General features: G+C 51.8%; 3 protein-coding genes across 6 annotated transcripts in view; 1 reads left to right on the top strand and 2 right to left on the bottom strand.

The window, feature by feature from the left end:
* Positions 1 to 483: 483 nt before the first annotated feature.
* SRF (serum response factor) lies at positions 484 to 10,587 on the bottom strand. 2 transcript variants are annotated; one of them, XM_033217228.1, is made up of 7 exons: positions 9,507 to 10,587; positions 7,560 to 7,826; positions 5,709 to 5,970; positions 5,009 to 5,128; positions 3,497 to 3,688; positions 3,113 to 3,189; positions 484 to 2,900 (listed from the first exon to the last, which is right to left on the bottom strand). In XM_033217228.1, exons 1-7 carry the CDS (start codon positions 10,017 to 10,019, stop codon positions 2,805 to 2,807), a joined length of 1,527 nt encoding a protein of 508 aa, XP_033073119.1. In that variant the 5' UTR covers positions 10,020 to 10,587; the 3' UTR covers positions 484 to 2,804. The 2 variants fall into 2 exon arrangements, with proteins under 2 accessions (XP_033073119.1, XP_033073120.1); XM_033217229.1 differs by lacking the exon at positions 9,507 to 10,587 and adding an exon at positions 9,098 to 9,291 and having other exon boundaries at positions 2,133 to 2,900.
* Positions 10,588 to 12,207: 1,620 nt separating this feature from the next.
* LOC117087251 (40S ribosomal protein S15a-like) lies at positions 12,208 to 12,681 on the top strand. Its single transcript, XM_033217227.1, has one exon. It carries the CDS (start codon positions 12,247 to 12,249, stop codon positions 12,637 to 12,639), a length of 393 nt encoding a protein of 130 aa, XP_033073118.1. The 5' UTR covers positions 12,208 to 12,246; the 3' UTR covers positions 12,640 to 12,681.
* Positions 12,682 to 21,664: 8,983 nt separating this feature from the next.
* Positions 21,665 to 25,181, bottom strand: part of PTK7 (protein tyrosine kinase 7 (inactive)) — an 83,944-nt gene continuing 80,427 nt past the window's right edge. For 2 of the 3 annotated variants that reach the window (XM_033217204.1, XM_033217203.1), the window contains exons 18-20: positions 24,409 to 24,560; positions 23,428 to 23,606; positions 22,033 to 22,674 (exon numbers count right to left, since the gene is read on the bottom strand). In XM_033217204.1, coding sequence (XP_033073095.1) covers positions 22,514 to 22,674; positions 23,428 to 23,606; positions 24,409 to 24,560 — 492 coding nt within the window. In that variant the 3' untranslated portion in view covers positions 22,033 to 22,513. Of the gene's footprint in view, positions 22,675 to 23,427; positions 23,607 to 24,408; positions 24,561 to 25,181 lie in introns of all 3 variants that reach the window. The other variant, XM_033217202.1, reaches the window with a different exon arrangement.

The raw sequence follows: 25,181 nt of genomic DNA, 5'->3' as shown, positions 1-25,181 counted from the left end.
GCCCGGGATCGAGGTCACGTTGCTCCTCTCTCAGCAGCAGGAAGAAGCCCCCTCCTCTTCACAGTCAGCTCTCCTAATCCTCCCTCTCCCATCACAGCGATCATGCTGACGAAACATAGTAACCTACACTCCCACCTTAAGGCTGTCCTTTTTGACTTTTCAGTAGGTCACGTGCCCATGAGTTTCCCAAACCCTTCAGCAATGCTTTGGATTAGTTGTGTCACTTTTCCTGTTAATTGTAATTGCTCCTCTGCGTTGGCCTTAACACCTAGCAAAACCACGCACAGGGAGAAGGTCCGCGGCCCCCCGCAAAACATTCCTTAAATTAAATCGTATAGAATTAAACTGCCAAAGCACACCTTAGCATTACCGTTCTCATCAAGCAGCCAGGATCGCTACTCAGAGCAGCAATTTTAGGAGTTTACCTCGCGTTCATACCCCCGTCCCTCCCTAAGTAGAAAAACAGAGCCAAAGACCCCACAGTCTGTGCACAAAAATGATACATTTATTGAAAGAGTATTTTTTTTTTTTAATACAAAAGAAAGCTCTGTACATAGGACTGTGACCATGTCCACTATTCCTGGGTCAGCACCCCAGGGGAAGTAGAAACCACTGACATACACACTCACATTCACGCACACACACTCAGGCACACACACACACACACACACACACATACCCCAGAGCCACCGAGGAAGGGAAACACCAAGGGTCGCTGCACATAATAAAAATGCCACCTCAACTCATCCCTGACACACGTATGTCCTCCCAAGGCCACGCTCACACAACACACATTATAAGCACTTTGCCTGATTCACTCACGGGGTCTGTCTTTTGTGGAAAGGAGAGGAAGAATTCATCAAAGGTCTCCTCCCATGGGTGGGGGAGTAGGGAGTGAGTGAGTGGTGGTGGAGTGAAACAAGAGCAGAGAAAAGGGGCTGGGCAGTTACAGACCTGAGTCCCAAGCTCCCCTGCTCTCTGGCCCCTGATTTGCCATGCCCCAGCCTTGAAAGCCACCCATAAGCCCCAGCTATCTCCAGGAGAAAGCCCAGAAAGGTGACTTCCATCTTGGCACCCCAAACTGGGGCAAGACAGCAATGAGGGTTAGAGATTAGGGGGTTCTCAAACATGTCGGCAAATCATCCCCTTGATAACTAGGCTGTGCGTAAAATCTTCCCCCATCCCTTCACCTAATCACAGAAGCCAGCTTGTTCCTACTGAAGGCAGTCTTGGGGTTAAGAAAATTTCACCCTTCTGCTGCCCCATTTCTGAAAAAGCTCCCTTTCTGGATATAGGTGGTGAAGGTAGGCTCTGACACAGGGTAAAAGACCCTCCCCCCATGCTGGCCCACCCTCAAGGTCTACCCCAAAGGGGGAGGAGGGGGGTGGGGCATGGCCCCTGTACAAATTACATAAATACTGAGGTTACACTTAGAAAAATAAATTCATTTTCTTCAAGGCTTTTTGTCTTAATTTTAAAAAGTTACAGTAGCTGCTCACTCCCTGGGAGAGCTGCCCATTTCTGGCTCCCCTTTGGCTGCATTCAGCCCAAGAGCTGCTCCCACTTCTTCTGACCCCCATTCCTGCCTCTCACCCCCTCCCAGACCCCACCCTGCTCACTGCAACTTGGGCCCCAGGCAGCTGCAGGCCTGGGACAGCGCAAGGCTGCAATGCCCATGTGTGTGGCACAAATGAAGTCAGTTGCCTCCGCCTGACACCCTCCCACCCCCACCCCGACATTTGGTCTCCCTCTTCCCTCTCCCTAGCAACAGCCCTAAAGGGCAAAAAGAGGCCCAGAGCTGTGGGTCACTCTCCCCACCCCGTTGGGGCATGGCCTGAGGGCCCCTCCCCCGGCTTTCTCCTGGAAACAACCCAGGACTGGGCAGACCCAGAATCTCCCCCACACACTGGTGGACCCCGAGCTCGTGGGGTGGCTCTGTCCCCAGGGGCCCAGCCAGTTCTGGGGAGCCCTTGGGCTCCCCAGGGAAGGGGAGTTTGGGCAGTGAGGGGGACGAGAAAAACGCCATAAAAAAAAGTTAAATATTTTAAAAATATATATTTATAGATTTGTTTTCACTTCGTCTCCTCAAATAAAAAGTTCAAAATCAACTTTAAGTAAAGCAGCTGGGAGGAGAGGGGGGAAGACAAGGGGAAGAAGGGAACACTGGTGGTTCCCTCCAACCCAGGATCCCCTGGAGGTCCAAGGGGAGCGGCAAGGCAGGGCAGGCAGCCCCAGGAACCTGCCCAGTGCACAGGCCCAGCTACTCAGGAACTGAAGGGGCAGAGGGCAGCAGTGTGAGGGAAGAAGCCCCTGTCTCCCCAGCTGGCCTCCTGAGGGGCAGGGGCAGGGCTCTTTTGACCCAGCCTGTGGCAGACACAGGGCTGACCTGGGGTCAGCAAGGAGGCTGGCAAGAGGGCCCCAAATGCTTCCTCAGAGGAGGACACAGTGCCCAGCCCCACAGAAGGCCTGTGTGTGGGGAGGCAGGGCACGGTCCCATTGGGTAAGCTAATACTCATGGCAAACATCGAGCCAAGCTGGCGAGGGGGTCCCAGGAAGGAGGACGGCCCCTCCAGCAACAGAAATGGGAGGTGGGGCGGGAAGAAGGGGAGGCTGAGGGAGGACGGGTGGAGGCAGGCAGGCCCATTTCTTTGGCTGGAGTGAGAGGGCTCAGTCCTGTGGCTGCCCGTTCCTCCTCCCCGCCTCCCTCCTACGGCCCGTCAACGTGTGTGTAAAGAAAACGTGAAAAGGCAACAATAAATAAGTGGTGCCATCCCTTGGGCCATCTGTCCAGGGCGGCGGGCGGATCATTCACTCTTGGTGCTGTGGGCGGTGTCCAGGTTCACCACCTGTAGCTCGGTGAGGTTGCTGCTGCTCCCGGCCTGCTGCCCTATCACAGCCATCTGGAGGGAAGGGGGTGAATGAGGAGAGGCAGGCACTGGCCAGCCAGCTCAGGCTCCCCTGGCTTCCCTGCCTGCCAACCACAGGCCTGAGCAGAAAAGCAGACGGGCTTCCAGGCTAGGGATTTTGGCTTTGATGAACTGGTAACAGGATCCCCCAAGGTCAAGACAAAGAAGTGGCTATCTGGGATGGGGTGAAAGATATCCCTGCCTACCTGGTGGAGCTGAACTGCTGAAACAGGGATCTGCACTGTCCCAGATGATGCTGTCAGGAACACCTGGGGGACGCCACCTACATTGGAAAACCACAGGAGATACTCAAATTGTTTGTTGAAACTTCCAGATATTAGAGGAGTGGTGACAAATGCACAGGTGACCGGGGGAGTCTCAGATGTAAGAGCCCAAGGGAAAGGGTGCCAGTGTGTCTGAGGGTGCATGTGGGTGTGAGTTGTTCAAGTGTCCAAATGTGTATGTGAGCATCCAAATCTGTGTTGTATTTGGGTAGAAATATCTGTAGGCATCAGTGCATACGCGTGTGTGTGCATGTGTGTGTGTATAAGGAAGGAAACGGTCCTCCTTAGCCCTGTTCCTCTACTCACCTGGCTCCTGGACCTGGCTGTGGGACACCTGCATGGTGGATGGTGCCTGGGAGAAGGCATTCAGCACGGTGAGACTGCCATCACCCAGGCCTGAGGTGGGGGCATACATCACCGCATGCGGGCTAGGGTACATCATGTGGCCACCCACAGTTGTGGGCACGGATGACGTCATGATGGTGGCGGGCAGCGTCACTGGCAAACACAGACATGTGTCAGCTCGGCACTGGTCCCTACTGATATCTCCCATTCCGTCCCTAGGAATTCCAGGCCCCCAGAGCCCTCTTGCCATTTCCCAGGTCAGAAGCTAGACACAACTAGTCCTCTGCTCCATCATCAACTAAGAAAAGCCTATTTTTTCTTGAACACGACAGCATCAATCTTTAATTGTATCCTATCACATTGTACTATTCAACTGTCTATCTGCTGAATTCTCTAAGTCCCAAATCTTGGGAAAAACAAAGATTATGACTGACCTACTCTCAGAAAACTCAGATACTCCCCTTTTAGGGAACTCTAACATCTTATTTCTTATTTGTTTTCATTCTCCTTCCTTCTTAATGCACAGCTAACAAATTCATCTTTCAAACAAGCACTTCTCAAATGTTAATGTGCATTTTATAGGAATCTTGTTAAAACACAGACCCTGGGCCAGGCACGGTGGCTCACACCTGTAATCCCAGCACTCTGAAAGGCCGAGGCAGGCGGATCATGAGGTCAGGAGATCGAGACCATCCTGGCTAACACAGTGAAACCCCGTTTCGACCAAAAATATAAACAAATTAGCTGGGCATGGTGGCGGCCGCCTTTAAGTCCCAGCTCTCGGAACGCTGAGGCAGGAGAATGGCATGAACCCGGGATGCAGAGCTTGTGGTGAGCCAAGATCGCGCCACTGCACTCCAGCCTGGGCGACAGAGCGAGACTCTGTCTCAAAAAAAAAAAAGAAAAAAACACAGACTCTGATTCCGTAGGTTTGGGGTAAGACTCAATATTCTTTATTTCCAACAAGCTCCCAGGTAATGCTGGTGTTCCCAGTCCACAGGCCACACTTTGAGTAATAAGGTTATAAATAATAAGAACTTAAAATTAATCTTATTTTCAGAGTATCTCATCATTTCTGAAATGTCTAGAGATACCTGAGGGTAACTGTGGCTACTCAAAACCTATAAGACCCTAACACAAAGAGAAAACTGCTCTCTAAGTCCTTCCTGATAATTAAGTAAACGTGTCTTTGAGCAAGTAACTTCTTATTTCTAGGCCTCAGGCTCCTCATCTGAATGAGAAGGTAGCATCAATGGTCCCTAACTTTCTCCTGGAATCCACAGCCCACTGCAGGGCGGGATTCAAAACTCAGTCATCCTCACCTGACTTTCCCATAATTATTAGGCCAAAAGCCTCAATCTCCACTTTAAGAAATCCCTTGACTTTAGTTATAGGAGGGTTACTGTTGGGCACCTACTGCTAGGCCACGTGGGGGAAGGCAGGGAGGGAGGGTGACAGGGCTGCGAGCTATACCTGTCCCGCTGGAGGAGGTCTGCGTGAGGTCTGTGCTGCTGTCACGGGAGGGAGACGCCTGCTGTGGGGCCTGGTGCACTTGAATGGCCTGCACTGGGACCTGCTGGGCCACTGCCCCACCTGTGAAACACAGAGTCTTATTTGTGCTCTGTCCCACCCAATTGCCACCTCCAAGTACCCATGGACACCCCAGTCCCAGGGTCTGGCACACTGGTCCCCAACTCCCATCACTATCTTTCCTGGAAGCCAAAGAGGCCCTTCATGCCCGAATCTCCCCTCTGGGGGCTTCCACACTCTGCTCTTGCCCATCATCCCTCCTCCTCCTGCCCTGGGCCTTGCCTCTCTTTTCTTCAGTTGACCCAAGAGCTAGCAATAACCCATCAAGGACATGATCTGCCTTCCAGTCAAGGCAGGAAGTGGGGAAACGTCTACTGCCCTGTGGCAACAGGGGCACGGGGCTGGGGTAACTAGACAGGGCCAGAATACATGGTTGAAACTTACTGACAAGGACAGCAGGGGTCTCAGTGGGCAGAGGTATGCCTGCCAACGGGACATAAGAGGCTTCTCTCAGGCTCTGGCCCCTATTCACCTTCCTTCTGAGCAGGGAAAGAGGTTCTCTTGGTGCCAGCCCTAAACACATTCTTAGCATGCTTGATTTGCCCCAGAGAGGACGAATCTCTCCCTTCCCCTCGTGACTCACCAGGCATTAGGGTGAAGCTGGTAGGCAGCTGCATAAGGCCCCCAGAGGAGACAGGGCCACTGCCTGTACTCTTCAGCACAGTCCCATTGGCACTGCTGACAGCACTGGGGCTGACACTAGCAGACACTGGTGCCAGGTAGTTGGTGATGGGAAAGGAGGGGCCGCTGCTGACTTGCATGGTGGTAGAGGTGCTAGGTGCTGTTTGGATGGTAGAGGTTGTACCCGGCAGGTTGGTGACTGTGAACGCCGGCTTCAGTGTGTCCTATACCCAGAGTAAAGATGAAGCAATGAGCCTCTACCAGATCCTGCCTTTGCAGAAGTTTTGTGTGGACTGAGAACCCAGACTGAAACCAGTGAGCTTGGGTTCAAATCCCAACGCCACATTTACCTGATGCCTGACTCTTGGGTAAGTTATTGATATACTCAGCTACAGTTTTCTATCGGTAAAAGGAGAATAATACCTACCCCTTAGGTTGCTGTAAGGATTAAGTAGGTTAGCATACGTAAATCACTTAGAAAACAGTACCTGGCACATAAAAAAAATAATAAATATGTATTGCTCTTATGATGATGATTATCATTTTCATCATTATAATCCCCTGAGTCCTCTGCTCCAGTGGACTGTGCTAATCCCATTGGCTGGGGAGTCAGGACACCAAAGTCTGTTCCTAGCTCTGGTAATGACTATCTAAGTGACCCTGAAGTAACCACTCCCCTTTTCTGAACCTCGGTTTTCTTCTTCTATAAGCATAAGGGGGCTGGGCTGCTATGTTTTCTTTAAGAGTTCTTCCAGTTCTAATTTGTCAGGCTTCTGAGATATGAACTGAGAGTTTCTCAGGGAACTTAGAGTTTGAGAGAGATCTTGAGGGTCTGGCAATGACACATTGTATGTCAAACACCCAAGATGTAAACTACCAAAAGAATGTACTCATCCAACAAAATTTGCTGGGAATAAATGAGCCCTACTGTTATAAAAGTTTAAAAATTATTACAGATGATATGCCACTAAGAGAGCGGGGAGCCTACAGCACTGACTCTCTCCTCAGGAAGACTTCCTTCTTAGAAGGGGAAGGAGGAAACTGAGAAACAAGCCACCAAGCCCAGACCCGAACTGAGTCAACCAGAAGCTCAAAGGCTGGGGGGTGGGTCAGCACGAGACGTTTGCTAAGCAGCTGGGCCCAAGACCCTTGATTGGCGGAGGCGTTGCTAAGGCAAACAGTACCGCTTCCTCCCATTGGCCAGTCAGTTAAGTGCCACCCGGAAGGTGGAGCTCCCCAGACAGCACGGGAGGAAGCCCCACCCCCTCTCCTTACCGGGAAAAGGAAGGGGGAGGAGTAACAGCGCAGGCATCCCTAGCAGCAGGCAAATGCGTTCTCTAACTGCCCAGGCCCCGAACACCCTGAAGGGGCAGGAGGCTGGCTTGTAAGGTAGTCCCCGGTCCAGTCAACCAGCCCGCCTGCTAAGAGTGCTGGGTTCTCAGAACCCCGGGACCGGAGTGCTCCCTTTCTACTCCCTGGCGACCCAGCCCAGAGGGCCGGGCTAAGCTACACCCCCGCCCCTAGCGGGGAGACAGCTGGCGGGAGGAATGCAAAGGCCCTGCCAGGCAGGCGGGCTGCGGGCGGGAGGCCGGCGTGGAGCCCGAGCCGGCCTTATATGGGCACGGAGGCCGCCCGCTTATCTAGGGGGCCGGTCTTCTATCAGGAAAGTGAGGATGGACACCTGTCCCCTAGGACAAGGGTCGTTAATCCGGATCCACTCCACATCAGTGGGTACCTATCCACCTGTCCTGGGCCAGAAAGAGAGAGGGACCCCCCTCCCTTCCCTCCTCTCACATAGGCAACCCAAACACACCTTCGTCTCCCCACTGCTGTCAGACTCCGACACCTGGTAGGTGAGATCTGTCTCTTCAAAGCCAGTGGCACTCATTCTCTGGTCTGTTGTGGGGTCTGACCGGGGTGGAGAGTCTGGAGAGTTGAGGCAGGTCTGAATCAGTGCCTTGCCGGTCTCACTGGTGATCATGGGCTGCAGTTTTCGTGTGGCAAAGGTATACACATGGCCTGTCTCACTGGCCACCAGCAACAGCACCTGTGTCCCTGTCAGCGTAGACAGCTCATAGGCCTGAGGGGTGAGGACGGAGATGGGCAGGTCAGCAAACTTTTTATCTCTGCCTTCTTTGAGAAGTTGGAAAAAGAATTATACAGTGATGTCATTCCCCCATTCCCATAATGACCTTCGTCTCTAGTGACTCTGGGGGCAGGGTGTCCTATCAGGATCTCTGGAAGCAGCAAAACTACCAATGCTCCTCCTTTGAAGAGCATCCCCATTGACGTGAAGATACCCCAAGCAAACAGTAACAGCCCCCCAGTGATGGAACATATAACCTCAGGGGATATGGAAGGACTCAGCTATAGCTGCTCCCCGATGCAGCTTAGTGCCTGGAAAGTCCCGGAGCCTCAACCATTCTCACTGTCACAGGGACCAGGATGGATCCCTACCTATCACATTGGAATTTGTACATTAGTGATAAGGGACCACTTCAACTCCAACTGTCCCATGTTTCTTTCCAGAAACTGCACAGGCTCCAACTTGTTGCCATAGCCTAGTTTCTCCTGTTGTCCTGTAATACTTTACTGCCCTTTTTACTTTGTCTTGGGAAGAAGGTTATGGAAGGGGAGAAGAGAATTTTCCTTCATTAATTACCTCCCCCCACAACCTTCTCCACTGATGATCAAGTGACAAGGGACACTGATACAACAGTGTCTGGAGTGAGGGGAGACGAGACCTAGATTAGCACTAAACATCCTGCCATGAGCCCAGGAAGGGGACCTTCCAGGATGGCCCCACAGATACCATACTCTCCCAACAAAGTTCTACCAACCACCTTGGAAGCAGCTCCGGTTTCTACATGGGACAGAAATAAACACCAGCCAGTGTTCCCAAGGATCCAGCTCCTTGTCTCCCAATTCTTCTGCTTTTATCCCTTCCCTTATCATCTACACCCCAAAATCACTCCTTTCCTCACCACTTTTCACTGGCTGGCAGAAGAGGAATTCCTAGGTACCTCTGCAAGCCTCCCTGATTTCCCCCAAACCCCATCCATGCATAGATTCTCCCTAGGGCTGGAAACCCCACTTGTCCTAACGGCAGGAGATTCTGCAGCGGGTCCTGCCAGGAGCATGTGGTTCCCAGCGGATGCCATGGAACACTCACGGCCGGCGAGGGACTAGGTTCCTGCTGCTCAGGGCAGCACCAGTTCTCCTGCCCCGCTCCCTTACCTGGTCCCTAACCCTGCCTGTCCTTCCAACCAGCACTACTCTCGTGGTGCCCATTTCCTCCCACACATGCTCGCTCATTGTTGTCATGCAGCTCCAGCCTCCTCACCTCCATACCTTCTCGTTTGCTCCCTGCTTTTCCGGCGCCCTCCTCCGAACACCGGAGTGCACTGGACCTACTGATCCCGGCTTCTCATTATCCACCTCCCCGGCAGCCTCGCAGCCTCCCATGACCGCTCTTCAAACCTCCACTCAGCAAGGGCCCTCTTCCTCTCTCGCGCCGGTCACTCCCACCTCTGCGCCTTTCCCCAAGGTTCCGGGCGTTCGCGGGATCTCCCCTCTCCCCACATTTCCCCGGCGGCCCCTCCCCTTCGGCCCTCCCCGGGCAGGAGCCATCCCCTCCCACACACCTCCTGCGGACTCGCCGCCTCTCACCTCCGCCTCGGCTCTGCCGTCCTCCCGGGCTCCCCTTGCGCATCCCCACCCTTCCCGGGCCCCGGGGCCAGGCAGCCCGCCGGCTTGGTACCTTCTTCATGATGCCCGTCTTCCTCTTGCTGAAGGTCGTGTAGCGCCGCAGTTTGTTGTCGATGAACTCCATCTTGATCTTCACGCGGCCCCGGGTCTTCTTACCCGGCTTGGCCCCGCTCACCGCGCCGCTCACCGGCCCGTAGCCCCCGGTGGCCGCCGCCGACGCCTCGGGCCCACCGACCACCATACCGATCTCCATCTCGCTCAGGCTCCGCTTCATGCCGCGCCGCTCGGCGCCCAGCTCCTCCTCCTCGCCCGACTCCGAGTCGCCCTCGCTGCCGCTGTAGAGGGCCCCAGCGGTGGGCGCCGGGGTGGTTGCCGCCGCTGCCGCAGCCTCCCGCTCCAGGCGGCCGGGCCCGAGCCCCGCGCCATTCCCAGGGACCCGGCCCCCGTTAGCCCCACGAGTCCCGCCGCCGCTGCCCGGCCGCCCCGTCGGGGTCCGGTTCAGGCTGCCCCCCAGGGCCGAGCCCCGGCCCAGAGCCGCCGCGGCTCCAGCTTGGCTCGGTAACATGGCGCTCGATGCAGGAGGGCGGACGGGCAGTCAGCGAGGAATCGGAGCCGCAGCCGCCGCCGCCATCGGCTTCCCGGCTCAACCCGGCACTCCCGCTGCTGCTAGTGCCGCTATCGCTGCCGCGGCCGCCGCTGCGAACCCGGGGCCCCTGCACGCCCGGGCCGACCTGGGCCCTCACTTTCCTGCCCCTGTGGCCCGGGTTGCCCCAGGCCGCGCGCAGCGCCCCCTGTCCGTCTGCTAGGGCGGCGCGCCCGGCGGCCGTCAGCGTCCCCCGGGGGGCAGGGGCTGCTGGCCGCGGCCGAGACGGCGGGTGGAGGGGGCCGGGACCACGCGCTGGCGGCGGAGGGATCCCCCGACCCTTCCCCCCATATAAAGAGATACAATGTTTCCTTTTATGGCGAGGCCGCTCCTTATATGGTGAGCCCCAGCGCCCCCGCCCCATTGGTCCATGGTTCCGGCACCTCCGCTCCCCATTGGCCCGCAGGGGGGCGCTTATTTGCATAGACATACCGAACTCGTTCCTGTCCTCTCGCGTCAGACCGCGACTCCGAGAGGGGTGGAGCCGACGCCTCTTAAAGGGATCGGAGAGCAGGCGCGACTCCGCCTCCCTGAACCCGAGAATGATAGAACGGTTTGGGAGGCACCCGCGGAGAAGCAGCCTGGGACTGGAGCGCAGTCTTGCGGAAGAGAGGGAGCAGCACTAGGAAATGGGCACCGGGACCGCTGGAGACAAACACTGGGGAAACCCCTGGGTAGATTGTGGGGTTTGCAGTAAATTTAAAAAATACAGCCCAAATTCCAAGGGAAGAGTGCAGGGATTGATTGGAGCATTTCCTCACGCCTAAGGGAGGCACAGTTATTGGCTGAGCGGAGGGAGCTTGGATCCCCGGTGTCCAGACTCGTAGCACCCCAGCCGCTCAGCTCTAACTTTTCCCCTCCCCCCAACTTTCCCTCCCTTTCCCTTGCTTTTGTAGGCGACGACACTTTCCCACCAGACTGGCTCGCGGGTCCTCATTCATCATCCTCTGCACTGGGGGGTCTTTGGCAGACATACATCTGGAAAAGGCGGGCGGAGGGGAGGGCGAGAGACAGAGATCGGCCTCCCAGTCCCGAGGCGGGCAGGGAGGAGAGACGGAGATCGTTGAAGACTTTCAGCTGCAGGCTGGGCTGGGGGAGGGGGGCGTCCCGAGGATAAAGCCCACCCTACAGCCAGTGCAAAGACGGGAAATTGTGGCCGGACAGAAAGTTTAAGCAAGCAAGCACGCTCACGCACACACACGCACCTACACACCCTTCTCTGGAAAGCCCGTTGGAGAAAGAAAAAAAAAAAGTTTCAGACAGGGTATCGCTCAATCGCCCAACCTGGAGGGCAGTGGTGTGATCTGAGCTCATTGCAACCTCTGCCTCCCGGGTTCAAGCGATTCTCCCACCTCCGCCTCTCACGCAGCTGGGACTACAGGTGCGCGCCACCACTCTGGCCTAATTTCTGTATTTTTTGTAGAGGTGGGGTTTTGCCATGTTGCCCAGACTGGTCTCGAACTCCTGTCATCAAGGTATCCTTCACCCTCAGCTTCCCAAAGTGCCGGGATTATAGGCATGAACCACCGTGCCTGGCAGAAAAAAAGTTACTTAAAGAATAGAACTGGGGTGCTGCAAAGCAAGGTTCAAGCTCTGGGTCTGGATCTTTTCTCCAAAGCAGTGAAAATAGCATGGACTTTGCTGTTACTGAATTATTTAAATCTGGAATCTGCTTCTTGGTAAGCCCTGTGCCTGGAAACAAGTGACAAGTGATCTGATCTCTCCAAACGCAATATTCATCAATGTTGCTATCCATTCCATGAGATTCTTTTTTTCTTTTTTTCTTTTTTGAGACAGAGTCTCACTCTGTCGCCCAGGCTGGAGTGCACTGGCATGATCTCGACTCACTGCAACTTCTGCCTCCCCAGTTCAAGCGATTCTTCTGCTGCCTCAGCTTCCCAAATAGCTGAGATTACAGGTGCCCGCCACCACACCCGGCTATTTTGTATTTTTAGTAGAAATGGGGTTTCGCCCTGTTGTCCAGGCTGGTCTCGAACTGCTGACCTCAAGTGATCCACCCACCTCGGCCTCCCAAAGTGCTGGGATTACAGGTGTGAGCCACCATGCCTGGCCTATCCCATGAAATTCTTAATGCAGATTTAATGAGATAAAGACTAAAGGTTTTCCGCCATCTTTCCGCACCGCCACAATGGTGCGCATGAATGTCCTGGCTGATGCTCTCAAGGGCACCAACAATGCCGAAAAGAGAGGCAAACGCCAGGTGCTTATTAGGCCGTGCTCCAAAGTCATCGTCCGGTTTCTCACTGCGATGATGAAGCATGGTTACATTGGCGAATTTGAAATCATTGATGATCACAGAGCTGGGAAAATTGCTGTGAACCTCACAGGCAGGCTAAACAAGTGTGGAGTGATCAGCCCCAGATTTGATGTGCAACTCAAAGATCTAGAAAAATGGCAGAATAATCTGCTTCCATCCCGCCAGTTTGGTTTCATTGTACTGACAACCTCAGCTGGCATCATGGACCATGAAGAAGCTAGACGAAAACACACAGGAGGGAAAATCCTGGGATTCTTTTTCTAGGGATGTAATACATATATTTACAAATAAAATGCCTCATGGACTCTGAAAAAAAAAAAAAAAGACTAAAGGGCAGAGTAATTGGTCAGTGGTTAGGCAATAGGAGTTACCTGGAGTAAGTTGCCTCATCCTAGGGATAAAGCATCTTGGCATGTTTAAGGGGTTGGGAGTGAGTGATTATTCCTGCCTGAAAAATTATGAAGATCAAATAAAGCAGTTGATTGTAACCTAGTCATTACTGGTAGTGGTAGTGATATCAATTCAGTATACTACAATCAACATTTAAAATAATAAATTAATGAGTATCACAAAAAGCAAGGGCAAATATTGTTACATAAAATGTTTAGTTGCATTATGTATAGGTTGAACCCTACAAAATTGCCATTTTATAGGTCAAGAAGGTGGGATATTGTCAGTTTCTTATAATTCAGTGTATGTGTGTAATGGATGACAATATCAACTGCATTTCTTACTGCAAGTCACAATCCAAAAACTTTGAGAAATACTGAAATAAAATATGTGCAAGGGATCAGTAAAATATAGTGTGTATAGTGAATAAAATATAGTGTGTATTTTTTGTCATATAGAGATGAGGTCTCCCTGTGTTGCCCAGGCTGGTCTCAAACTTCTGGGCTCAAGCGATTCTCGGCCACCCAAAGTGCTGGGATTAAAGGCCTGAGCCACTGCGCCCAGCCCCCAATAGTTTTAAAGAGGTCACCCCTCCCCCCACTAATTTACTCTTTACAACAGGTACTTAAACATATGGAACGTGTTAGCCCAAGAGGAAGAACAGGTCAAACAGATAAATAGGTTCCAGAAGGGTTTTAGGGACCACAAATGATGCCTGGGGTCATGTTTTGTCTAAGCACCGTAATATTACAGCCAAAGCCCTGGGATTTCATTCCCACCTGCCCTCTAAAGAGCTTTTCATTTGAGTCCCCTAGTTTAGACACATGCAGGGGTGACATCCCTCAGCAGGGACAACTGCTCTCTGCCACATCTCTAGGGGAGCGTGTCTGGGAAGAATGCAGTCCTTAGCTTCCCTCCAAATAGGCTGCCCTCTCTCCAACTTCTCCCAACTCCTGGGTCATTGCACACCAGTGTTAGTGTCACAGCTTCTCTGTCCGCTTGGGATGACCCATCTTCATGTCCTTTGTCACCACAGGGAGTCAGGATGAGACCGATACCCACACTATCAGATTACTGCAGGTTCCAGAGCCAAAAGTATTGCTAGGGATAAAGTCAAAATCAAAAACTGTCTCATAGAGGTGTTTTATTTGGACCTTGTAACATTTTTTTTTTTTTTTTTTTTTGAGGCGGAGTCTCGCTCTGTCGCCCGGGCTGGAGTGCAGTGGCCAGATCTCAGCTCACTGCAAGCTCCGCCTCCCGGGTTTACGCCATTCTCCTGCCTCAGCCTCCCGAGTAGCTGGGACTACAGGCGCCCGCCATCTCGCCCGGCTAGTTTTTGTATTTTTAGTAGAGACGGGGTTTCACCGTGTTAGCCAGGATGGTCTCGATCTCCTGACCTTGTGATCCGCCCGTCTCGGCCTCCCAAAGTGCTGGGATTACAGGCTTGAGCCACCGCGCCCGGCCTTGGACCTTGTAACATTTAAAAATCATGAGAGTTTACATAAAAATCTGAATATCTGGCTGGGTGTGGTGGCTCACACCTGTAATCCCAGCACTTTGGGAGGCTGAGGCGGGTGAATCACTTGAGGTCAGGAGTTCAAGACCAGCCTGGCCAACATGGAGAAAAGCCATCTCTACTAAAAAAAAAACAAAAACAAAAAATTAGCCAGGCATAGTGGCACACACCTGTAATCCCAGTTACATGACAGGCCGAGGCTCAACCTAGGAGGCAGAGGTTGCAGTAAGCCGAGATGGGGCCACTGCACTCCAGCCTGGGCTACAGAGTGAGACTCCTTATCAAAAAAAAAAAAAGAAAGAAAGAAAATCTGAATATCTGACCTCTCTCAAAAAAAATCAGAATTTTTGGTAACACTGGGCCTAGGTACCCACTGGAGCACTATAACCTGGAGCTGATGACAGCCACAAAAGAGGCATCTGCTCTCCACTTTACCATAGACCCCATGCAGCCTATTGAGCCCAGGTAAGCTCCCACCTGGCTGCTCTGAAATGTGAAGTTGAAATGTTCCTCCAAAAAGGCCTGATCAGAGTAGCCCCTTACAACAGATGGGAGCTCATGTCCACCCCAGACCATGAAGGGACTCTGGAAGTGCATGGGAATTTCAGCCAGATCTCTCACACCACACAGATTCCACCCGAACCTTTCTTTCTGTGTTTTTTTTTTTTTTTTTTGAGACGGAGTCTTGCTCCGTCGCCCAGGCTGGAGTGCAGTGGCGCGATCTCGGCTCACTACAAGCTCCGCCTCCCGGGTTCACGCCATTCTCCTGCCTCAGCCTCCTGAGTAGCTGGGACTACAGGCGCCCGCCACCGCGCCCGGCTAATTTTTTGTATTTTTAGTAGAGACGGGGTTTCACCATGGTCTCGATCTCCTGACCTTGTGATCCGCCCGTCTCGGCCTCCCAAAGTGCTGGGATTACAGGCGTGAGCCACCGCGCCCGGCCTCTTTCTTCTGATTTTTATCACCCAACTAATAACAAAACAAAAATTAAGGATTGCTTTTAAAAATTACTGTCATGGCTGGGTACAGTGATTCACACCTATAATCCCAGCACTTTTCGAGGTCAAACTGGGAGGATCACTGGAGGCCAGGAGTTTGAGAACAGCCTGGGCAACATACTGAAAATCCATCTCTTTAAAAACAAACAAACAGACAAAAAAACGCAGCCAGGCAAGGTGGCTCATGCCTGCCTGTAATCCTAGCACTTTGGGAGGCCTAGGTGGGTGGATCATCTGAGGTCAGGAGTTCAAGACCAGCTTGGCCAACATGGCAAAACCCCATCTCTACTAAAAATATAAAAATTAGGCGGGCCTGTTGGTGCATGCCTATAATCCCAGCTACTCAGCAGTCTGAGACACAGGAGAATCACTTGAATCTGGGGGGCAGAGATTGCAATGAGCCAAGATCATGCCACTTCACTCCAGCCTGGGCGAAGGAGTGAAACTCCATCTCAAAAAAAAAAAAAAAAAAAAATGCTGGGGCACGGTGGCACACATCTGTAGTCCTAGCTACTAAGGAGGCTGAGACAGGAAGATCGCTTGAGCCCAGACTGCAGTGAGCCGCGATGGCATGACTGCACTCAATCTGGATGAGAATAAGACCCTGTCCCAAAAAAAGAAAAAAAAATACTATCAAAATATCCTAAATCTGTTTTCATTTGGAATTAATCTTTACCCAGGGATTTATCATTTTGCACAGAGGCAAAGAGGGTACCAATTGTGATGGCAGCATTAGAAGTAATGGAAAATAATTTATGAGTCATTGTGCCCAGGAAAAGTCTGGAAAGCCACACACCAAACACTAATAGTGCTTACCTATGGAGAGTAAGGTTTGGGAGGACAGGGGTGTGTTTTTTTGCTTTATATAAGTTTGTACCATGTGACTTCTTTGACCATCAACATGACTTTTATATTTTTCTTTTAAAATTAAGCAAAAATAGGTTGGGCGCGATGGCTCATGCCTGTAATCCCAGCACTTTGGGAGGTCAAGGCGGGTGGATCGCTTGAGGTCAGGAGTTTGAGACCACCCTGGCCAATATGGTGAAACCCTGTCTCTACTGAAAATACAAAAAAAAATTAGCTGGGTGTGGTGGCAGGCACCTGTAATCCCAGCTTCTAGGGAGGCTGAGGCAGGAGAATCGCTTGAGCTCAGGAGGTGGAGGTTGCAGTGAGCCGAAATCAAGCCATTGCACTCCAGCCTGGGGGACAGAGCAAGACACCCTCTTAAAATAATAATAATAATAATAATAATAATAATAATAATAATAATAAAATTAAGCAAAAATAGGCTAGGTGTGGTGGCTCATGCCTGTAATCCCAGCACTTTGGGAGGCTGAGGCACGCGGATCACTTGAGCTCAGGAATTTGAGACCAGCCTGGGCAACATGGTGAAACCCCATCTCTATGAAAAATACAAAAATTAGCTGGGCTTGGTGGTAGGCGCCTGTAGTCCCAGCTACTTGGAAGCTGAGGTGGGAGGACCCTTGAACCTGTTGGGTTGAGAATGGAGTGAGCCATGATCTACCACTATACTCCAGCCTGGGTGACAGAGGGAGACCCTATCTCAAAAAAAAAAAAAAAAAAAGGAAAAAAAAGAAAGAGGGAAGGAAGGAGGGAGGGAGGGAGGGAAGGAAGGAGGGAGGGAGGAGGGAGGGAGGGAGGGAAAGGAAGGGCAATAACAGTCTCAGGAGAATAGCCATGGCAAGAGAAAAAAAAGAAGCCTTAGGCAGGGCGCGGTGGCTCACGCCTGTAATCCCAGCACTTTGGGAGGCCGAGGCGGGCGGATCACGAGGTCAGGAGATCGAAACCATCCTGGCTAACACGGTGAAACCCCGTCTCTACTAAAAGTACAAATAATTGGGGGGGGGGTGGTGGCGGGCGCCTATAGTCCCAGCTACTCGGGAGGCTGAGGCAGGAGAACGGCGTGAACCTGGGAGGCGGAGCTTGCAGTGAGTGGAGATCTCGCGACTGCACTCCAGCCTGGGCGACAGAGCAAGACTCTGTCAAAGAAAGGAAAGGGGAATGGGAAGGGGAGGGGAGGGGAGGGGAGGGAAGAAAAGGGGAGGGGAGGGGAGGGGAGGGGAGGGGAGAAAAGGGGAGGGGAGAGGAGGGGAGAAAAGGGGAGGGGAGGGGAGGGGAGGGGAGGGGAGGGGAGGGGAGGGAAGAAAGAAAAGAAGCCTCAGCCAGGGCTGGAGAAGGACTGGCCAGAGAAACTGCTGACAGTGTAAAAAAGTGAGGGAGCGCGGGGTGCGGTGGCTCACGCCTGTAATCCCAAGTTTGGGAGGCCGAGGCGGGTGGATCATGAGGTCAGGAGACTGAGACCATCCTGGCTAATACGGTGAAACCCCTAAACTAAAAATACGAAAACTTAGCCGGACGTGGTGGCGGGCGACTGTAGCACCAGCTACTCGGAAGGCTGAGGCAGGAGAAAGGCGTGAACCCAGGAGGCGGAGCTTGCAGTGAGCCCAGATCGCGCCAATGCACTCCAGCCTGCTGAGTGACAGAGAGAGACTCCGTCTCAAAAAAAAAAAAAAAAGGGAGAGGGAGGAGAGTCTCTGAAGAGGAAGGTGTGGCCAACAACGTTAGCCGCTATGGACTGCTCAAGGAAGAACAAGAGTTAGAAGAGGATTTAGTAATTAATGACTTTCCAGAGCAGTGCCTTTCAAATATTTCTGCATGCAACCCAGTCAGAAATCATTTTTATATTGCAACCTGTGGTCAATTAGATTATTGCTTCCAACTCTTCACACCTTCTGTTGGAATTATACGTCAACATCCTTGCTGTGTGACTTTGCAGCATGTCCTACTGGTGTTGATGTTGGGTTTTACTGTGACTTGCTTTGGCTAATAAAATGTTAAGACGTGTGTGTGTGTGTGTGTGTGTGTGTGTGTGTGTGTGTTTCAGAGATGGGTTCTGACTATTTTGCCCATGTTGGAGTGTAGTGGCTATTCACAGGCACAATCATTGCACACTACAGCCTCAAACTCATGGGCTTAAAGCGAACGTCCTGCCTCAGCCTCCCAAGTAGCTGGGACTACAGGCACATGCCATGGTGCCAGCTCAGACTTGTGGTTTGAAATGTGCTTGCATGGTTTGGCTTGACCTCTTGCACTCTGCCACTGCATAAGAACATGCTCTGGGTGCCAGCAGACTAGACCTAAGCCAGACCTCCAGCCTGGCACCAAGCACAGCCAAAATCAGCCAACCCTCACCAACCTGCAGATACATGAGTCAGAAAAAAATATCTTGTCAGCTAGTAAGATTTGGGGATTACTATGCAGTATCACCACCCAACAGTTAACTAACACACTATCCAATATATACATATATGCAGCAAATACAACAAAATTTTGTAAAACAACAATTCCCCTTAAAGTATACAATGTACTCTGATATGCCTATTATGTTTCTTTTTCCCCCTTTTTTTCTTTTTTAATGCTGGTTGCAACCCAGAGTTTGAAAAATACTGCACCAGAAAAAATTTCCCCACTTCAACACATCTGAAGGATGCAATGCATGGTGTATACTGGCGACTATGGCTCACTTACTAAGCTGTGTAACCATGGGCAAACTACCTGACTTCCCTTGAGACTCAGTTTCCTAATCTGTGAAATGGAAATAATCTTATCTGGTTGACAGAGTAGTTGGCAGAGATTAAATGAGATAAGGCATATTAAGTGACTAGTGCAGAGCAAGTCTTCAAAAACATTAGTTTTTCTTTTTTCTTTTTTTTCTTTTTTTTTTTTTTGAGACGGAGTCTTGCTCTGTTGCCCAGGCTGGAGTGCAGTGGCCGGATCTCAGCTCACTGCAAGCTCCGCCTCCCGGGTTCTCGCCATTCTCCCGCCTCAGCCTCCTGAGTAGCTGGGACTACAGGCGCCCGCCACCTCGCCCGGCTAGTTTTTTGTATTTTTAGTAGAGACGGGGTTTCACCGTGTTAGCCAGGATGGTCTCGATCTCCTGACCTCGTGATCCGCCCGTCTCGGCCTCCCAAAGTGCTGGGATTACAGGCTTGAGCCACCGCGCCCGGCCCCTTTTTTTTTCTTTTGAGACAGGGTCTCGCTCTGTCACCCAGCCTGGAGTGCAGTGGTGTGAACCTCCTGGGTTCAAGAGATCCTCCCTCTTCAGCCTCCAGAATAGCTGAGACCATGGGCATACTCCACTACATGCAGCTATTTTTTTAAATTTTATTTTATTTTATTTTTGAGATGGAATCTCACTCTGTCGCCAGGCTGGAGTACAGTGGCATGATCTTGGCTCATTGTAACCTCCACCTCCCAGGTTCAAGCGATTCTCCTGCCTCAGCCTCCTGAGTAGCTGGGAATACAGATGCATGCACCATGCCCAGCTAAATTATATATATATATATTTTTAGTAGAGACCATGTTGGCCAGGATGGTCTCTATCTCTTGACCTCGTAAGTGCTGGGATTACAGGTGTGAGCCACTGCGCCCGGCCCCACACCCAGCTAATTAAAAAATTTTTTGTTGGCCGGGCGCGGTGGCTCAAGCCTGTAATCCCAGCACTTTCGGAGGCCGAGACGGGCGGATCACGAGGTCAGGAGATCGAGACCATCCTGGCTAACATGGTGAAACCCCGTCTCTACTAAAAAAAAAAAAATACAAAAAACTAGCTGGGCGCGGTGGCGGGCGCTTGTAGTCCCAGCTACTTGGGAGGCTGAGGCAGGAGAATGGTGTAAACCCGGGAGGCGGAGCTTGCAGTGAGCGGAGATGGTACCACTGCACTCCAGCCTGGGCGACAGAGCAAGACTCTGTCTGAAAAAACAAAACAAAACAACAAAAAAAATTTTTTGTAGAGATGGAGTCTAGCCATGTTGCCCAGGCATTTCTGTCACCTCAGCCTTTTAAAGTGCTGAGATTATAGGCATGAGCCACTGTGCCTGTGGCCTGTTATTATATTATTTGAGACAGTCTTGCTCTGTCACCCAGGCTAGAGTGCAATGGTGCAATCTTGGCTCACTGCAACCTTCACCTCCCGGGTTCAACCAATTCTCCTGCCTCAGCCTCCCAAGCAGCTGGCACTACAGGTGTGCACCACCATGCCCAGACTTTTGTATTTTTAGTAGATAGGGTTTCACCATATTGGCCAGGCTGGTCTCAAACTCTTGACCTCGTAATACACCCACCTTGGGTCCCAAAGTGCTGGGATTACAGGCGTGAGCCACTGCGCCCGGCCAGCCTGTTTTCATTTTTATTTTTTTGAGACAGGATATCACTTGATCACCCAGGCTGGAGTGCAGTGTTGTGATCATAGCTCACTGCCACCTCAAACTCCTGGGCTCAAGTGATCCTCCTGCCTCAGCCTCCTCAGTAGTTATGACTACAAGTTCATGCCACCACACCTGGCTAATTTTTAAATTTTTTGTAGAGACAGGGTCTCACTATGTTGGCCAGGCTGGTCTCAAACTCCTGGGTCCAAGTAATCCTCCTGCCTCAGTCTCCCGAAGTGTTAAGATTGCAGGTGTGAACCACCGTGTCCGGCCTGCTGTTATTTTTATTATTCAGAAGTTTGGTGAGGAGTAAAGGAACTAGAGCAGTTTTGGAGTTCAGGACTCGTTTCTTTTGGATGGTGAACCAGGTTGAAGTTACTGGAATGAGGCAGAGGATAAATGATGACACAAGATCCAGGCATTAAGCACCATTTCTCTGCTTAGTTCTACCTGCTTCACTTCCCTCCTAGGGTCTTGAAAGGACTCAAAGACCTGAGTCTGTCACTAACTCCTTCTCCAATCCTACTCTAACTTGCTCCCCTTCACACTTATACCCTCCCCATCTGAGCTCAAGAATTAGGCCCGTCTAGGTGACAGTCAGAGGGCTGCATAGAGTTGTACAGACAACAGGTGATCTTGCCTCCTTCATGCCTGTATGTTCACCTGCCCTGCAAACTGGAGAGAAGAACCAGTATCCACCGGTTCATCCTGTCCAAGGCCCACCAGACTCCATGAAGGCACACGGCCCTTTTTTTTTTTCTTTTTCTTTTTTTTTTTTTTGAGATAGAGTCTCGCTCTGTCTCTCAGGCTGGACTGCAGTGGTGTGATCTCGGCTCAATGCAGCCTATGCCTCCTGGGTTCAAGCGATTCTCCTGCCTTGCAATTCTCCTGCCTCAGCCTCCCAAGTAGCTGGGATTACAGGCGCCTGCCACCATGCCCAGCTTTTTTGTATTTTCAGTAGAGACAGGGGTTTCGCCTTTTTGGCCAGGCTGGTCTCGAACTCCTGACGTCAGGTGATCCACTAGCGTCAGCCTCCCAAAGTGCTGGGATTACAGGCATGAGCCACCGCACCCGGCCCCCACACGGCCCTTTCTGATCAGTGGGGGAAGAAGGAACATTTTCATGAGCAAGAGCAGAAAATGAATCTCAGAAACAGGTTGTAAAAAAGGCTTCTTTATTGAGAGCAGCGAGTGTAAAAACAAAAACAAAAACAAAACAACAAAACCAAAACAAACAAAAAACAACAACAATAAAAGTGTGGGGTAAGGGTGGCCCATCCTCCTCATCTCCTCCAGGGCCCACCCTACCTCCCATGCCCACCCACCCCACGCTGCAATTACATATAAAAGCCGCCCGTGGTGCATACAAAAAGGGCGGGTTATATAGTGTCAAAAGCTCCTGAAAACTCCTTCATCTGCCAGGCACTTAGGATGAGGAAAGGAAGAAGGGTGGGGAAGACATGGGTCTGGGTCGGTGTGCACAAGCCCACAGTGGGGAGGACTCACTTGCTGTGTCCTCTCCAGTCCTGGTCTAGACCCCCAAGTGGGACCCATGGGCCAAGAGACTCATTAACCCTGTGTGCCCAGAACTTGAGAATATTAAGGAACTCCCCCCAAACCCAGCTCATCCCAAGCCTAGCCCTCCCCAGGCAAAGTTGGCAGATGAGTGGCAGAGTTGGACCTGGTTAAGGGCAGTAGTTGAAGGCCAGAAATTGGGGTTACCTGTGACACCCACACTGTCCCTGATAGGGGAAGAGGTGGCAGGGAAAACTGCCCAGCTCAAAGCCCTAGTTGCCCAGTTTGGGTCCAAGTCAGCCTCCCAAAGGATAAGGGTGAGGAAGAGGAGGAAAGGCCAGGCCCTGCTCAGACCTCAGCAATGCCTGTTGCACTAGGGCAGGAGCCTCAGGGCCCAGGACAGGGATCTTGCCCATCATGCTGTGAGCTCCCCTTTAGAGATGCCCTCCCCTGCCCATGCCATCCTGAGGCACAGCCCGCCGGGCTCCCTCCTCACGGCTTGCTGTCCACGGGGCTGTCTCCCAGGGTGCTGGCAATCTCGCTGAAGGAGGGCCGGTCCTTGGGGCTGAGGGCCCAGCAGCGCTGCATCAGCCGATAGAGCTTGGAAGGGCAGCCCTCAGGCTGAGGAAGTCTAGCCTTCCCAGCCTGCAGATCTATAGGGAAGACAGCAGGTGAAGCGTTGGACAAAACATTCAACAACTTGTTCAACACTTTGTGGAGCTTGCAGTTCATACAAGCAGCCACCCAAGGATGCCTCTGAGGCAATGCTGGCCAGTAGTAGGTTGGTACTCGCAACGGAAAAAGATGACTCCCTTGGCCCCGCTCACTCCGGCTGGTAAGATGGGGTCCACGCACAGGAGCTGAAGTGGGTCGGCGGACAGGCATCAGAGTGGCTGGAGTGGGCACTGGGGGCAAAGGCTATCTACCAACAATATAGAAGTATTACAGTATTTCTGGCCAGGTATGATGGCTCACGCCTGTAATCCCAGCACTTTGGGAGGCAGAGGCGGGTGGACCACGAGGTCAGGAGTTTGAGACCAGCCTGACCAACATGGTGAAGCACCCCTGTCTCTATTAAAAATACAAAAATTAGCTGGGCATGGAGGCGCGTGCCTGTAATCCCAGCTACTAGGGAGTCTGGGGCAGGAAAATTGCTTGAACCCAGGAGGCGGAAGTTTCAGTGAGCGGAGATCACGCCACTGCACTCTAGCCTGGGCGACACGGCAACACTCCGTTTCAAAAAAAAAAAAAAGTATTGCAGTATTTTAACAACCAGAGTGGTCATATCTGTGTGCCTGTTCAGTAGCAGCCCTGAGAGGGGAGGTAGGTGGAACCGACCCTGGGGCCCTGAGCAGGCTCCATCTGGGGCCCATCTGGAATCATCCCCTAGCAGTGTGGCTGCCTACCTGCCAGCACTTCATCATCTGCCTGCCCACCATGGGGCATCTCTCCATGTGTAAACACTTCCCACATCAGCACACCGAAGGCCCAGACATCAGACTTGGTAGAGAAGTCACCCTCCAGGATGGCCTCAGGGGACATCCAGCGCAGCGGCACCCAGGCCTGGCGGAAGTGGTAGTACTCACTGCAGGAGAGAAGCAACCCAGGGGTGAGGTGGGGTGGGGAGCGTGGCCTGGCACTGCAGCCTCATCCCCCCATCTGGAACTCATCCCCAAGCCAGGGCCCAGCCCTTCTACACACAGACACCAAGAAATTGGTCACATGTATGCTGAGCATGGGAGTACACTAGACAAAATCTGGAGGTAACCACATGGGGTTTGATGGTTAAAAAATTCCATTAAGAATCAAACTTTGCCTAAATGTTAACAGAAAAGTTAATAGTCATACATACTTTCTATATTGGTTGTAAAAATGTAAAAACTAAAAACCGTTAAATGGAAAGAGCTTTATTAGTGATAAACCAATCCTCACTACAGCTATAGTCAGACAAATGGGGGTGACCTGGAACCAGGGGGATGTTCCCGGCAGTGCTGCAGAGCCCACATAGGCTGTCTAGAGCAAGCTCTGGCAGGGGGGCTGAGGCATAAGTCTCAGACTTCGAAATAATAATGACTGAATTCAGGAAGTTACAGAGGGAGCCATATAAATCCTTATCATATTTGCCTATTTTTAAAAAAATATTTATTTATTTACTTATTTATTTAATCACTAGAGATATTTTACAACCACCAAGGGAGTGCACTGGGTGGGACACCCTGCTGCACCCTTGGAAAAAGGATGAGAGAGCTCTTTCCTATCCCAGGCCCTCCAGCTTTGGACTAAGCAGGGACTAAACCCTTTCCCACCACCACCCCAAACTATCTGTCCTCTGCCCCTCACCCTCTGGGAAAGAATGGGGAGCCCCCACCCCACGCATGCCCTTCTACCTGTTGTACACATCCTTGCTGAGGCCCAGAGCAGACACCTTCACTTGTCTCTGGGCGCTGACCAGACAGTTACGTGCAGCCAAGTCCTTATGCACAAAGCGGTTGTTGGACAGGTGCTCCATGCCCAGGGCTACCTGGGTGCACAGGGCCACCTGGAGAGATAAAGGGGCCTGTTAGAGCAGCCCAGGACTAGGCGTCAAGCTGACCACCCTCAACACAACCCTTGGTAGGGTTTCAACGCTATTGGTGTTCTGTGTAGGAAGCCCAGAAACACAATAGCCGCATCTTCCTTCTCTGTAAAATGGGGATAATAACCTACCTACCTTCCTGGGTTGTTAGAAGACTGAATTAAGCAAATTAAAGTGTCTGACACCATGCTAACACACAGCAAGTGCCAGATTAAGTGAGTGCCACATGGGCCTAGGGACACACACATAGCAACGATCTGTCCAGTGAAAAATGAGCGGGCAGAAATCATAGCTGATATTTTTTATTTTCAAGTGATGGGGTCTCGCTTGTCACCCAGGCTAGAGTGCAGTCACACGATCACAGCTCACTGTAGCCTCTAAACTCCTGAGCTCAAGCAGTCCTCCAACCTCAGCGTTCCAAGTAGCTAGGACTACAGGTGTCCATCACCATGCCCTGCTGTTTTTTTTTTTTTTTTTTTTTGAGACAGGTTCTCACTCTGTCGCCCAGGCTGGAGTGCAGTGGCATGATCTCAGCTCACTGCAACCTCCGCCTCCCAGGTTCCAGTGACTCTCATGCCTCAGCCT

Source organism: Trachypithecus francoisi, unplaced genomic scaffold, assembly GCF_009764315.1.
Source record: "Trachypithecus francoisi isolate TF-2019V2 unplaced genomic scaffold, Tfra_2.0 Lachesis_group10, whole genome shotgun sequence".
In the NCBI taxonomy this organism is placed as follows: Eukaryota; Metazoa; Chordata; class Mammalia; order Primates; family Cercopithecidae; genus Trachypithecus; species Trachypithecus francoisi.
The sequence above is the reverse complement of the archived record's forward strand: the minus strand, read 5'-3'. Positions and strand labels throughout refer to the sequence as shown.

Coding starts and splice junctions, on each gene's coding strand:
- SRF (XM_033217228.1), bottom strand. CDS start 10,019: ATGTTACCGAGCCAAGCTGGAGCCGCGGCGGCTCTGGGCCGGGGCTCG. Junction 5,129..5,708: donor CAGCTTCACCCTAATGCCTG/GTGAGTCACGAG, acceptor TGTGTTTCACAG/GTGGGGCAGTGGCCCAGCAG. Junction 3,689..5,008: donor GACCTCCTCCAGCGGGACAG/GTATAGCTCGCA, acceptor TGTGTTTGCCAG/TGACGCTGCCCGCCACCATC.
- LOC117087251 (XM_033217227.1), top strand. CDS start 12,247: ATGGTGCGCATGAATGTCCTGGCTGATGCTCTCAAGGGCACCAACAAT.